At 39.8% G+C, this 15,247-nt stretch overlaps 1 protein-coding gene across 2 annotated transcripts in view; it reads left to right on the top strand.

Moving 5' to 3' along the window:
- Window positions 1–13,011: 13,011 nt before the first annotated feature.
- MYO3B (myosin IIIB) overlaps window positions 13,012–15,247 on the top strand; it is a 388,605-nt gene continuing 386,369 nt past the window's right edge. For both annotated transcript variants that reach the window (XM_032594437.1, XM_032594436.1), the window contains exons 1-2: window positions 13,012–13,194; window positions 13,917–14,051. In XM_032594437.1, coding sequence (XP_032450328.1) covers window positions 13,045–13,194; window positions 13,917–14,051 — 285 coding nt within the window. In that variant the 5' untranslated portion in view covers window positions 13,012–13,044. The remainder of the gene's footprint in view (window positions 13,195–13,916; window positions 14,052–15,247) is intronic.

Raw genomic sequence — 15,247 nt, forward strand, 5'->3', positions numbered from 1 at the left:
TTCTCACCTCTTTGGTGGAAGTAATTCTTTTGCTCCAGCCAGATCTTGTCAGGGCTCATTAATTCCCTCTCCAGCTGCCCATGGTCCCTGTGTCGTGCCTTCAATTAATCCTTACCTGGAAGCCATGCCAGGGGATATCTTTGGTTGTCACAATGGAAGGGGTATACAGTCTTTCCCACAATCCACACTCCACTAATCCAAGGCATGCACTTTCTTCAGGGGTCAGCTGAAGTCATTGCTTTGAGACTGCAAAATACAGCCTTCCATATTTAACTATACTCAACCTCTTCTTTTGTTTCACAAATGTCTGTTGAGCTGATATAAATGTAGAGGGGACGCATATGAATTAGTCTGTCTGCCTTGCTTGGGACCTCATTTGGGATCTGAGGTTTATTCACAGACCGACACCACAAGGCAGCTTATCATATATGAGTACTATAGAGTTTCAAAGGAAAAGGAGCTGCCTATTTGTGGAGGGATAAACGAACATGAGCTGGCTCTTGACGGGCTGGTAGGACTCCTGATTAATGGATATGGTGGGATGAGCATTCCTGATGGTAGAAATCATTCAGACAAAATTACAGAGGTGCAGACATCCAAGGATGGTTTGGGAAATGGTGAGGGGTTTAGTTGAAATTCATCATAAGCTTGATACAGGGAAATAAGAGGAATTTTTAAATTTATTTTTTATTTTTTAGAGAGAGAGCATGTGAGTGGGGGAGAGGGGCAGATGGAGAGACAGGATCCCAGGCAGGCTCCATGCTCAGCACAGAGCCCGATGCAGGGCTGAATCCCACGACCCTAGGATTGTGACTTGAGCCGAAATCAACAGTTGGACACTCAGCTGACTGAGCCACTCCGGTGCCCCTGAAAAGAGTTTTAAGATAAGATTGGAAGGCTGTATTTAGGTTGTGGAGGTCTTAAATATGTGACTGAAGAATTTGGACTTTAATTTAGCAATAGGAGGCCATCACAGGTTACTTTTTTAAGTAAGGTTGTGACATGAATGAATCAATGGTTGTGTGTGTTTATTTGCAATTATATTTACAGCTAACAGTGGTTATTTCGAGTGTTGTAGTATTTTTCTTTGTTTATTTTTCTTCATTTCCTTACTTTTCTATGAAACTACAATGGTTTTTTAATTAAGAAAACCTCACTGGTTCTTAAAGTTCTGATTTTTAATCTTGTATTCGACAAGCATTTGTTGAACACTTATTATACAATGGACATTTGCCTATGAGGCAGAAAAAAATTAGGAAGGCATGACACGTGTTCTCTAGGAGCCCACTGGTAGAAAAGACCAACATGTGAACAGTGAATGTCAGGCAACGTGGTAACTGCTAGAAAAGAGTAGGTGATACATAAAGGAAAGGTCACGTCTAATGGGAAGATTAAGAAAAGCCTCCTAGAAGAGATGACATCCAAGCTGTGCTTGAATGTATTCTTTGTAGCCATGTGTAGATGGGTTCTGTTTGTTAAGCCAGTTCCTAAAAATGGGCCTACTCTCTTCCCAGCCTTTACCATTGTATCACACACTTGCTTATATGATAGTTTGGAATTATATTCTAGTTTGTTCAAGCTTATATGATATGTCTTTTCTTATTTTATGTGTCTCTGGGTGTTTATTATATTTAATATTTATGCAAATTCCCTCTGAGCTTCCACTGTTTACTTTTCTGATTGCTTTTTAAAAGCTATTCTCTAGTTTAAAAACATTCTTCTAAGACTTGTAGTTCATACAGGGTATATTATAACACTTAGACAAGTTATTCTGAATAACATACTCAGAAATGGAAATCTTAATCATAAATTTTCCCACAAGTATAAAATGTTGCTGGACAAGTTTCTATTTAAATCATACTCGCTAGGCTTGACTGACTGCAGGAGTTCACAGGGTACATGCTTCAGATTGCTTCATTTTCAGCAAGGTAAGGCTGCACCTCCACTATAAAATAATGCAAGATATTCAAAAAGGGTACAGGCCAGGCTTCTTTGGGGTTCTTAGGAATTAAAACCAGTTTATGTGGGAGTTAGATTGGCTTGTGAGAAGAGAGAGCTTCTTAGAAGAATGTAGTAAGAAATTTCATGGATGTTCAAGGACAGACAAAGCTTAGCAGACCTCAGAGGGCCTGGGTGTAGAATTGGTAGGGAACCCACTTACCACTCCTCTTTTAAGCATGGTCCTTTTGGTTTCTTTCTTCTCTACTTTTTTGGTTTCTTTCTTCTCTACTTTCTTCTTCTCAATGTGGGTTTCTACTGCTTCACATGACTTCTGTTCTCCCACAATCTCAGCAGGCATCTGGGCCAGAATAATCTCCTTGTAGGGATCTCTTATTTGTTAAAAAAAATTATTTAGTTTTTAAAATAAAATAACATATGCACTAGCTCAAAAAATAATGAGTAGTATAGAAAGGTATAAATTTTCTCAAAATTATATTAATCTCTCCCCTCTCTGATAGCTCTTCCTAAAGTGTAAGAGTTTCTTTTGTAGTTTTCTGGAAAATACAAACATAAAGATACACCCATATATAGATACACACACATAAACATACACATAAAGTAGCTGTAAGTATAAACACTTTTATTTACAGAAAAGTTACCATCTTTACATACTGTTCAATGCTTTTTAAAAAACATAATTGTTTATTTTGTTATTCTTTTCATATTAATTGACACAAAACTCATTTCCTTCCTTTTAAATGATTATATGTGGTTATATGGTATTTCATTTTATGTAATTATTATGATTTATTGCATAGTCTCTTCATAATGATGGACCTTACAGTTGTGTCTGGTTCTACTAGGAACAGTGCTACAATGAACATCCTTGCATATTTATCTATTAGAAGTTTCATAGAGTTTTAGCTCTTTCATTTATTCTATGATCAATTAAAGTTAATTTTTGTATGTGAGAGGAAGAGGTGGAGAAACCTCTTTTCTTTCTGTATATGGCTATACAGTTGTTTCAGCACTGTTTGTTGAAAAGCTTTCCTTTCTGATAATATAGAAATATGATTGATTTTAAAATACTGACCTTGTATCTTGTATTTTTAATAAACTCACTAATTAGTTCTACTAGCTTTATGTAAATGCCATCGTATTTTTTAGATAGATGAACATGTCATCTGCACATAAAGTCTATTTGCTTCTTCCTTTCTAATCTCCAATCTGGATGCTTTTAATTTCTTTTTCTTACCTTATTGCACTGGCTCCCCCACAATATTGAATAGAACTAGGGAGAGCAGACATCCTTGCCTTGTTCCTGATCTTAAGGTGAAAGCATTCAGTTTTTTACAGTTCAGTGTGATGTTAACTCTAGGGTTTTTATAAATGCCTTTATCAAGTTGAAGAAATACCCTTATATTTCTAGTTTGCTGAGCATTAAATAAAATCCTGAATGGATATTGAAGTTTTTAAGTGCTTGTTCTGTATCTGTTGAGGTGATCACATGGTTTTTCTTTTTTAGTCTGTTCATATGATGTGTCTAAGTGTTCTTCTCTGACTGAAATGAAATTTAAAATTAAAAAGTACTTGAAAAGAAGTTTTATGTTGGATTGTACTCTGATCTGTATCTGTTGGGTTAACCATATTGATTGTATTATATATATTTCTTATTATTTTGTCTTCTTGTTTTGTTATGGGTGGCAGTATCTGTTACTATTACTGTGTTTTGTTGGTTTCTCCTAGAGGTTTAAGTTTTTATGAATTTTGACACTTTGTTTTTGATGGTGAAAGATTTTATAACATGTGTAAGCACATTATTGATTTAAACTCTGGTGATTCTAATAATGTGCAGAACATTTCCTAATGCATAGTAATTGCTCAATTATTATTACTGAATGTACAAATAACCCTTTATGTTCTTTAATAGTTTTATCCTTCAATTTGCTCTTTTCTGATATTAACATTATGATTTTTTTTCTTACCATTTGACTGGTTTATCTTTGATATCCTTTTTACTTTTAACCTTTCTGAATTATAAAGAGTCTCATGGAGAGTTTATTTTAGATGTGGATCTCTACAGATTTGGTTTGTTCTTCATTGAGAAATCTTATATTTATTTATTATAGGATGCATGCTTCTTAATTTAAATTATATTTCCTGTTTTTAATGACTCCCCCATCCCTACCCCAACCCCATCTCTTTCCCCATGGATTGTCTTTTCTTTGTATGTTTTTTTATGTGTCAGAAGAAGTAAGTGTACTTTTTATGATAATGTCAGAGATTTATAGTCTATTTTTTGGTCTTTTAGACTTCTTTTATACATTGACATAGGGGTTTTAAACTCTGTTTATCAATTTATCAATTATCTGTTGACTACTGAGATGGGTAAGAAAATTAACACATATACTTTCTCCTTATTTTTGCTAATCTTGGTTAACTTTATAATTTCAAGTAGTATCCTTAAGTATCAATTTCTTGCTTTATCATCTTTAGAAAGTAAAGAAATGTGCGGAGATTCTACCGTTATTTTTCCCTCTACCTCCCCCCATACTGTTGAATTTGGTTTATTATTAGTTTTTATTGTTGAAATGTATAACATTCTCGGTGTGAAGTAAATGTACATCATACTGTTGTTTAACCTTATTTCTAAATGTAAATAGGTTCAGACCTATCGGACTTTTTACTAGAGCTCCACGTTTATCTCTTGGTTTGCTGGATTTGGCATTCAAGTCATTTTTTTTTTTTTTTAAGTGGGACTCACGGAGTCACTGAGCTGTTGCATGTCTGAAAATGTCTGTTGTCTTTATACTTGAATGACAAATTGGCTAAATATACAAATATTTGTTCACACTTTTTTCTCCTTCAGACCTTTGTACATATAGGTTACATATATTCTCATATTGAGTATTGAGTGGAGGGGAACCTAAGCTTTTGTTCTGTTGCTTTTTCTTTGTTTTGTGGTGTGTGTGTGTGTGTGTGTGTGTGTGTGTGTGTGTCTATATTGGTTCTGTGTACCTGAAAGATTCTCTCTCTGCTGTGATATTCAGTAGCTTTATCAGGAAATGTCTGTCTCTCTGAGACTTGTTCACCTTGCTCTCTGATGTAGGGGCACTCGCACTGGGCATTAGGTGCAATCATGGTTGATGAATATTGATTTTGCTCTTCTTTCTGAAATATTGTTTTAAGTGCTGTGCTAGGGTCATCCCACCTGGCAGGAGCCATCTTTTCTGCATATCTTTAGAAATGTAATTTGTTTTAGAATAGAACCTGGTTACTTCTTCTACTTCCATTTAATGACCCACATAGCCTAGTTTTGAGTAATTATAGAATACTTTCTTAATAAATTCTTATTGAATATATAAGTGAATGAGCCTTGACTCATTTCCCTGCTGCTAATTCTCCCCCTCTGACTATTTCTTTCTAAATTGGGAGTGTTGCTGAGGTTTTTCAGAATTTTGTCTGTTCACCGACTCCCAAACCCACCACACCTCTAGGAAAAGAGAGCATGGTTGAGAACAGAAGTTGACTGTGGGATCTCCCATCTCTCACTCTCCCTGAATTCTATTTTTCACATATTATGGCATGACATTGTGTCATTTCTTTTGTTTAATCGCCGCTAATGTATCTTTGCTGGATTTCAACATTTTGTTGTTAACATCGTTCATTCACTTAGTTTTAGAGAAAGTTGTTACCTGACTTCACTGTTCCACCTTACCCCAGAAGTCTTAAGGGTTTTCTAAACAGGTTTAGAACCTCAAAAGCAGAATTGAGTTTGTTATTTTTACTTATATTTGTTGTAGAACCTAATCTAGGGCTTGCATACAATTAGCATTTAAAAACTCCATACAGAATACACAGTGATAAATTTTATGGTAATTTTGTCTAATCTATGACCTGTTGTTGAAAGAAAGGGAGATGGTGTACAATCACCTTGGAATCACCAGGTCTAGTTTTTTTTATTAATCCAAATTAATCCAAAGAATTGACAGGCAAAGCACAAAGAAAGAAAGAGCAGTAGGACAGGGAAGAAAAAGCCACACTTCAGAATGAGGATGTTCAGTGCTCACTTCAACCCTGGAAGAATTGAGCTCATCTGTTTGTTTTTGACCCCATGTCGATGTCAGCTCTTAGAGCCTCTGAAAAGACACAGGTGAATGAACAGGGAATTTTCCAAGAGCATTTTCCTCCCTTGGATTAGTATTATTTTTTTCCTTCCTCACTAAACACATCCGTTTTAAGGGCACCAGGTGAGATTTGTGGCATGGATTCTCTTTCTTGCCAAAGTCAAAGCTCACCATGGACTATTCTTCATTTTTCTTCTAGGCCCTTCACCAGTGGCATAGGGACTGCCCACCCAGCTGGTTAGTGTGTGTTTCTCTCTTCTCTTATGTGACTCTGTGTTTATAGCCTTGGGCAGATTCAGCTTAATGCCATCGGGCAGTTTCTTTCTCAGGGACAAGATGAAAAAGATTATAGATCTTTGTGGTGATGAGTCTTTTTGTTCATTTCAGCGTCTGTAAATTGATGTTCTTTTTCTTTTCTTCCTTCAAGAAGAAAGAACAGGAGTTGGATGGACAGAGGAAGGTCACTTGCCTTCTTCTGCCTATTGATTTTCCTGTGCTGTTCAGCAGTTCACTAGTTCCTCCTAACTATAGTTCTGTATTTAGTGGCAGTTTGGGCTGGGACATCAGCCACAGAGGGGCATTGCCTGTGCCTCAGTCAGCTAGAGGTGGATTGGGAAGGTGACTTTCTGACAGTATGAATGTGGGTGCTTTAGAATCAAATGCTGGTGTGTATTTTTGTTGGTTAAAAATTTACTGTTTCTTACATGAGTAAAGTGCTAGCCTTTCATGAGACTTTGAGACTTTAGAATATCATGGAGAGCGGTGGTGGAGAAACTCTTTAGGGAGGTAGGTTTGACCAAGTGTATAAATTCCAGAATGTACACTGACATACATTAGTTACACTGAATTTTAAAAACTTTTTATTATGGGGGGCACACTTGGTTGAGTGTCTGACTCTTGATTTTGGCTCAGGTCATTGATCTCACGATTTGGTTCATGGGATGGAGCCCTGTGTCAGGCTCTGCACTGATGGTACGTCGTAGCCTGCTTGGGATTTTCTCTCTTCCTCTCTGCCCCTCCCCTGCTCATACATGCTTTCACTCTTTCAAAATAAATAAACATTAAAAAAATAAAAATAAATAAAACCTTTTTATTATGGAAATTGGAAAACATACAAAAGTAAACAGAATATAATCATGAACCCCCATGTATTCAGCTTTAGTAATTACCCCTCATGGCCAATGTTGTGTCATGTAAATGCCCCTTCTTATTTTTTCCTCATATTGTTGCACCTGTAAATATTTCATTGTGTATTGCTAAAAGATAAGGAAACTTTTAAAAAATATAACCACAAATACAGTTATCACAGCTAAAACAAAATTAACAATGCTTCCTTAGTATCATCAAATAATCAGTGATCTGAATATCTGATAAATGTTATATATTTTTTTGTGTGTGAATCCACACTTTACTTCACATTTGGTATGTATTTTAAGCCTCTTTTAACCCTAAGGTTATCCTTCTCAATTTATTTTTATTTGCAACTTAATGTTTGAAGAAATTGGATCATTTGTCTGGGAGGGTTTCTTGGAGAGATTTAGGGTCTGGATTTTGCTTACTGTACATGGATGGTATTGTCTAACATGTTGCTCTGCCCTTCTTATTGAAATACAGTTGGCACACAATGTTACATTGGTTTCAGGGGTACAACATAGCGATTCAACAGTTCTGTGTGTTATGATGTGGTTGCCCTGTCCCTTTTTATTCCTGTAAATTGGTAATCTGGAAGATCAGATTTGGGTTTAATTTTTTTTGGAAATACCATTTCTTAGGTAGTGGGATGTTCTTCCATCAGGAAGCCTAATGCCTGACTTTGTGTGTGTGTGTGTGTGTGTGTGTGTGTGTGTGTGTGTGACACTAGAAATCTATGGAATCATGTTTGACAAAACCTAACTATGGAATATTCTGTGGCTTATTTTTTAAAACCATGTTCTCTGCTGATGATTGAAACTAGAACTCCTAAGGAAGTCTTTAGACATTCAATCCTGATAAGATAAAGCAGCAGCTGTGCTATTAGTTTACAGCCATATGTGAAACTCCTCACCACAGCGTGATGTGTAACCTGGGCAAGCCACCCCTCTCTTGTCGGAGCAGGGATCTGGAACTGAGCTGGCGGTGTGAGATCTGCCCCTGTTGTTGGCAACAGGCAGAGGTCATGTTTGGTCCATTTGTACTTACCAACAGAAAGAATATTCTCAACGACCAAAAAGAGACATAGCTTCTGCTCTGCAGGAGTTTGCCTTCACAAAACAAAACAGGACAAGAAAAAGACAATTATTCTTAGCTTCCAAACAAGGGATTGTGTTACCACAAGGATAGAGTCTCTTACTAAATCAACCAATTCCCCCGTCTGTCTGTCTGTCTGTCTGTCTGTCTCTCTCTCTCTCTTATCAGCTTAAATAATGAGAAGTTTGGCTGTTTCCTAGATAATTGGCTAATGATGTGTGACAAAGATAGGAAAATATTGCTTTGATACTGTGTAACCCCCTTTCACTCAATGAAGATATCTTTCCTAGGTGATGTCCTCTTTGCCTTGCTAATAGCTATTCCTGATAGTGGAAGGATGTGGGTGCCACAGTAATACAGGGCAGCAGAATCTTGCTCTGAGAGAGTAGTGACTTTGATAAGAAATCCATTTGTGGCATCGACTTACATAATACGACTACATGCAAAAACAAAAAGTGTTCATCAGGTCTCATTTTAGAGCAGCTGCACACATAGACACGTCCAGGCTGATAGGACTTCTGATTGGCTTGTAAACTGCTCAGGCCCACCCTGTGCTGACAAATGTATCACTTTCTTGTGCCAAGACAGACTAGTCCTGTCTGTCTTTCAAAGAGGGTAGTAGCCTGTATAACCTGAGGTTTGTAGACTCCTGAGGGGTTACCCCTTCATTTCAAGTCCACACAAATTCCAGGGATTGTGGGAGGCCCAGGTGCCTCCGTGGGGACTTCGGAGGTTCTGCAGAGTCCTGAGGTCTCAGGTTCATCCCTTCACTCCTGGCTCTTTTTTCCGCCAGTCCTGACTATTTCCATGAGGCCCAGCTCTGTCATGCCCCAAACAGACATTGGCAGAAGTGCAGTGTCCCCTCAGGGTTAACATTCTGACCAGGAGCAGCTTTTTGGTTCTCAGAAGGGCTATTCCAGCTGCCTCCCCAGAGCAGATTATTACCCACGTTTATGGAGCTGTATAAACAGCCACTGTTTGGGCTGACTGTTTAATCAATTGTCAGAGAGTTGATAGAGTCGGGTATTGATTTTAAAGAGAGAAGGACTGGCAACCTTATTATTCTGTTGCACTTTTATTTAACCTTGTCTGTGGATGCCCAGATAGACATGATGGGCATGGCAGTGGAACCTGGTCTTCCTCAACTCACTGTGTCATTGGTGCTAACTGTAGATGAGTCTCTCCATGTGAGTTGTTTTTGTTCTAGGGGGTGGGGGGCAAGGAGTGCAGATTGCCGTCTGTTAGGTCTGTGGGCATTTGGCTTCCATATGAGTGGGAGTATTTCCACCACAGAACTTTTGAATATTTGGTGCGGTTGGTCAGACAGGATCATTGTTAATTAGCTGACTCCCTTTCTTCTATTCTGTGGAACAAAGATCACAGGATCAGGCGTAGGGAGGCCCACATTGCCGTTCCTACGTTGCTAGTAAGCAGTCGTGACACCAGTCTGGGTTTTATTTTCTTCATCTGCAAAACAAAAGTGTATTAGTTTGCTAAGACTGCCATAACATAGTTCCCCAGAGTGGGTGGCTTAAACAACAGAAATGTATTTCCTCCCAGTCCTGGAGTCTGGAAGTCTGAGATCAAGGTACTGACAGGGTTGACTCTTTCTGAGGTCTCTCTCCTTGGCTTGTACATGACCCATCTTCCCTGTGTCTTCACATGATCTTCTCTCTGTGTATGTGTGCATCCTAGTCTCTTACAAGGATACCGGTCATATTGGATTAGGGCTCTGCATATGACCTCATGTTCCCCTAATTACCTCTGTAAAGGCTCTGTCTCCGAATATAGTCATGTCTGGAGGTACTGGAGGTTCGGACTTCAATGTATGAATTTGGGGGAATACAATTTAGCACATACCAGAGGGGAAGGGGGGATGGGGTGGGGGTGCTTAAACAATGACCTTCTGATAATGCTCTGAGGAGGCCTCAGAGACTAGGGTACAGGCTATCTCAGTGTACCTAGTTCTGAGAGGTTTCCCAGGACACAAGATTTTTAGTGCTGAAGCTGAGGCAGTCCTAGGTGAACCAGGATGGTTACTCACCCTCCATGTCTCCCATACGGGGCACAGGGTTCCCCAGCCTGCCTCAGCCAGACCTGAGCTGCTTCTTTCCGCTTAAACACCAGCATTCTAAGTGTTTGAATTTAACAAAAGGGTTTGTGGCCAAAAATCATTAGAAAACCACTTGATTCAATGGCCTTCAGGGTCCTCTCCCACTGCCACATTCTGTGATTTAATTTCTTTTGCACACACCAAATTCCAGCCATTTTTCTGAAACTGTTAACTGATTGGAGTAAAACTAATTTGGTTCTCGTTAGTTCATGGCTAAAAGTGAAATAAAAGAGGAAACTGTTGAGCCTTGCCTATTCTGAACCAGAACTAGGTGCTCTGCTTTTATGATGCCAGATGCCCTCTTTGGGCTCTCATTATGCTCACTTGACTCTGCTATCATCTTTTTTTTTTTTTTTTAATGTTTATTCATTTTTGAGAGAGAGACAGAGTGTGAGTGGGGGAGGGTCAGAGAGAGAGGGAGACACAGAATCCAAAGCAGGCTCCAGGCTCTGAGCTGTCAGCACAGAGCCGGATGCGGGGCCCGAACTCACAAGCCATGAGATCATGACCTGAGCTGAAGTCGGACGCCCAACCAACTGAGCCACCCAGGTGCCCCGACTCTGCTATCATCTTGCAATCCTTCTTGCAACTCTGTGAAGATGTTGTGTCACCAGTCACAGCAGCCCCATGATGCCAATGAAGAAACTGAGGTGCAGAGACATGAGTAGCCAGTTCACATCTCAGGGCTGGTCAGGGAAGGAAGGGCCAGGATCATGCAGACAGTTTGACTTGAGCACTACTCTGTCAGGACACTGAGCCTAGCTGTGAGTGTCCCTGCTGGCGGGGGAACGGGGACTGCCCTGGCAAGTGTAAAGTAATTCCATCTAGGCTGATGGGCCAGATTCTTCTCTCCGGGAAACACATCTCTCCCCTCCTCACAACTCTCCCAAACCTGTCTGGCTTTGACCAGTAACCCTGGCTAGTCCAACGTTTTGCTGTTGTAGAAGCCAGGCCTGGAACAGTTCTCAAGGTGTTGAGAGGTTTTAGGGATCTCACAATAAGGAGCACTGAAACACACCGTGACATAGTTATTTTCTTGCTAATTCTTTTCAGGTCTTCTGATGACGTTAAAGGAAAACCTTGTGCTTGTCTTTAATTCCTTTCCAGCATTTGATGAGCTATCTCCCTTTTTTAGAAAGAAAGAGCACGGGGTAGCAGAATCTGGCTGAACTTTTGAATAGCTCTTTATTATTTCTAGCATAATTATCGTTTTGTGGTTAATTTCAATATATGGCAAATGATACTGGTTTTGCATTTAGGGTAGAGATAAAAGTGCCTTTAAAAGATATTTACTAATATGAAAAAGCAAGTAATTTAAACATATTTAGTAAATAATAACATAGGTAATGTACAGGTGGCAAAAATAGTGACGCATGTGGTGAGAAAGATTGATTTTGTTAAACACTGGGCAGGAGCAAAGGCTGGAGTTTATTCAAAACTTGAAACTAACCGATGAAAGGCAGGAGTTATTTGACCAGCCAGTCTTTAGGGGTCAGTGCCTCAGCCCAGGGTAAATATTGCCTGGGCTCTTGAGGTACTGATTGTAGGCTCCTTTGAAGCATGGTGTGCCTGCCAGGTGAACTCTGGAAAGACAGTTTCTTTCTAGCATCAACCCCACAGTCACTGGGATTTTATTTTGTTTTGGTAATGGTTTTCAGTATCTTTGAAATGCCCCCATCAGAAAGGTTAGGGATAAAAACTGGATTCTTGTGGCAGGTCAGAAAGCTGCACCTTGAGAGGACGCAGTATCGAAAATAATTAGAATTAGAAGTGCAGATTGGAATGCCCAAGATGAGGCAGAAGTGCTCAGCCTGGGTAGCTACCAGGCCCCTGTGTGGGGATTGGATGTCATGACTTTTGCTGTTGGAGTCTGGCCCCTCTGCTGGGATTAGAAGCAGACAGGTTTGGGACCCTTCATCAAGGAGCAACCGAACTTAAAGAGGATCAGTCTTGGGGACTTTATTTGCCTGTCAAGCTGTTGGTACTTAACTCCATAGGGCTGTGTTCTTACTAAATAGGCAAAGTGAGTTTGCAGCTCCTGGTTAACTACTCAGTGTGATTCCCACACAGGACTATTGCTGTATGGGTGGAGTCTGAGCTTGGCTAATCCTTGCAGGACCCAAGACCTGGGCAGCAATGCTGGACTTTGACTGATGCCTGGTAGGGGCACCAGATCCTCCTTCCTAGCAGCCTACACTTTGCACATGGAGGTTCCAGTGCACCAGTTTTCCACACTGGTGTCCAGTGACCATCAACAATGAGGTCTGGTCGTAGTTATAGAACCTGAGCACAAAGATCTTAGTCCTTTAGCTTTCAGACACTTCCCCTAGAGGTAGCCTAAAATGAGAACTGTCCAGTCGTGACCAGTTGTCCTCTTTGGCCCTCTTGCTTCTTCTTGTAGTGCTTATAGAATCTCCTCTTTTAGAATCATGTTGCCCACTCCTCCACCTTCTACCACCATTACTTAAGAAAGCTTCAAATACCTTTTGTTTTTTTTTAAAAAAAATCTACTTAAAATAAAAGGGGAAAATAAAAAGAAAAAAATACCTTAAGATTGCTAGTTAAGAAGTGCAATAGCACATAACTTTTTTTCTCCCCATCAGGAAACATCTGTATGGATTGTTTCATTACAACCCCATGATGCTTGGACTTGAATCACTTCCAGATCCCACTGATATCTGGGAAATTATAGAGACCATAGGTAAAGGCACCTATGGCAAGGTCTACAAGGTAACTAACAAGAGAGATGGGAGCCTGGCTGCAGTAAAAATTTTGGATCCAATCAGTGTAAGTAATGGTAGTAAATTGCAACCACAATATAGTGTTTTATGCACATTGAGCATTCGGCTTCTTTTCCTGGTTCTAGGGATGATTTTCATGAAACCTGGCATGAAATCTCAGAATGAGTCATGATTTGTCAGCTCATCTGCATGAAGGGACTCCATTTGGAGTTAAAAATCTCCTTGAATTTCTGTTTCTTGTCCATTTTACTGTTGTTTTAGTTTTGACCCTCTGAGTTCATCAGTAGTTATTTTCTTGGAAAGAGTAATGTATTTCACTCCTTTCTACAGAGGCTAGTCTCCTTGTAAGCTACAAAGGTCTAGATTTGTGGTATTCATTCATCTTAGCCTGGCATCTTCTTCCAGAGCACTGAACACCGAGGTTATAATACTGGAAGCTGTCTTGCACAGTGAGGTTATAGGTGTTCTATCCTGGGTTGGGTCCCTTCAAGCTACTTCTCCTTAACTGCTTTGAAAATTCAGACATTTAAAAATAAAAATAGATATTTATAGTAGTATTATTGAAGAAGAAAAGATATAATAAAGACATTTTATTGTTGTAATAATTAGAATGTTTTAATTGGGATCTGAATGTCCATTGTTAAGTATTTTCAAGATACAGTAATGATGACATTAAAAATATACAATATGCTTTATTAAGTGATATCATGCCTGTGCCCACCCTGACACATTAGACTTAATCTGGCATGTATTTTTTACCCTGTGCAGGATATGGATGAAGAGATTGAGGCGGAATACAACATTTTGCGGTTTCTTCCTAATCATCCCAACGTTGTAAAGTTTTATGGGATGTTTTACAAACCGGATCACTGTGTGGGAGGACAGCTGTGGCTGGTCCTGGAGGTAAGAGGCTCCCGTTGGGTAACCATCCATTTAAACAGAGCACCAGAGACAAGCAGATGCAATGTTGCTTAAATAGTGTAAGATACACATGTGAGGAGTTGGTCCCTCCTGTGTGTCATAAGTACCTTACCAGATGTGGCGTTCTCCTCCAGAGTTCTTATAGGTAGGCTGTGTGCTGAAAATGTTCATGTTTCTCTGCTTCATGTTAACAATCTTTTCTTCTCCTACCGAGTGAATATAGGAGTGCAGCTAGAAAAGGTTATTTTCTTCCTTAAACTGGGAACATTTCGTAGAAAACACGTTCCAATTGATTGCAACTGATTTTCAAAAATTGCTAACCCAAGGTTTATTGGACTCATCAAGTTTGGATTAGTCCTTTCATATTCATTAATCTTCATCTTAGATCAGGTTCCCTCAAAACAGACTGAGCGTCATGTGTGGCAGGTTTACTGGAGAGTTCTTGCAGGAGCTAGACCTGGAAGGAAGTGAGGAGGGCAAGACTGGGTGAGGGAGACCTGGAATAGCAGTGCAGTTGCAACAGAGGTCTCTGCCAATTCTCTAGGAGTTAGAGAGCATGGATGCTTTTGTAGAGCTGTCCTGGGTTGTACCTCTGCATCAGCCAGTCACAGCTGTGTGCCACCCTGAAGGGGGTGTGACCTTAGGGGAAGCAGTTCCCTGTAGCCAGGGGAAATTCCTAGTGAGTGGTGCTGTTGGGAACTGGGAGTAGCCAGTGTTCCTGGCAGCATTCCCTCTGAAGAAGAAATCTGAAAGGAGCACCACTGTATCCACTGTGATCCTGCCTTTTTTCTTCCTTATTAATGGTAGTGAATGTGTGTATCTGGGTGTAAAGGAGTCAATTACCTACCATTCCATTCCTCATGAGACTAAAATGGCTAAGGTGTAATAATGATAATATATAAAGTTAGTAAATTAGGACAGGTCTGTTGCCTCATGCTCACTAGGCCCAGCCTGATTTGTTCTGGATTCTGCCCCTCTGAACCAGCAGATGCCCCGTGCCTGAGCTCCCATATGCAGTCCAGGAGCACGTGCACACATGTGAAAGCTTAAGAGAGAAGCACCAAGCAAGAAGAGGTCAGGCCTCAATTCATCATCTACCCTCTTGTCCGAATCTTTTGCCTGGCTGTGAGAGGGCCTGGGCATAGAACAATATATACTGGCTGCCATGGCAACTGTGT

The sequence above is a fragment of the Lynx canadensis genome, chromosome C1 (genome assembly GCF_007474595.2).
Source record: "Lynx canadensis isolate LIC74 chromosome C1, mLynCan4.pri.v2, whole genome shotgun sequence".
Taxonomy (NCBI): Eukaryota; Metazoa; Chordata; class Mammalia; order Carnivora; family Felidae; genus Lynx; species Lynx canadensis.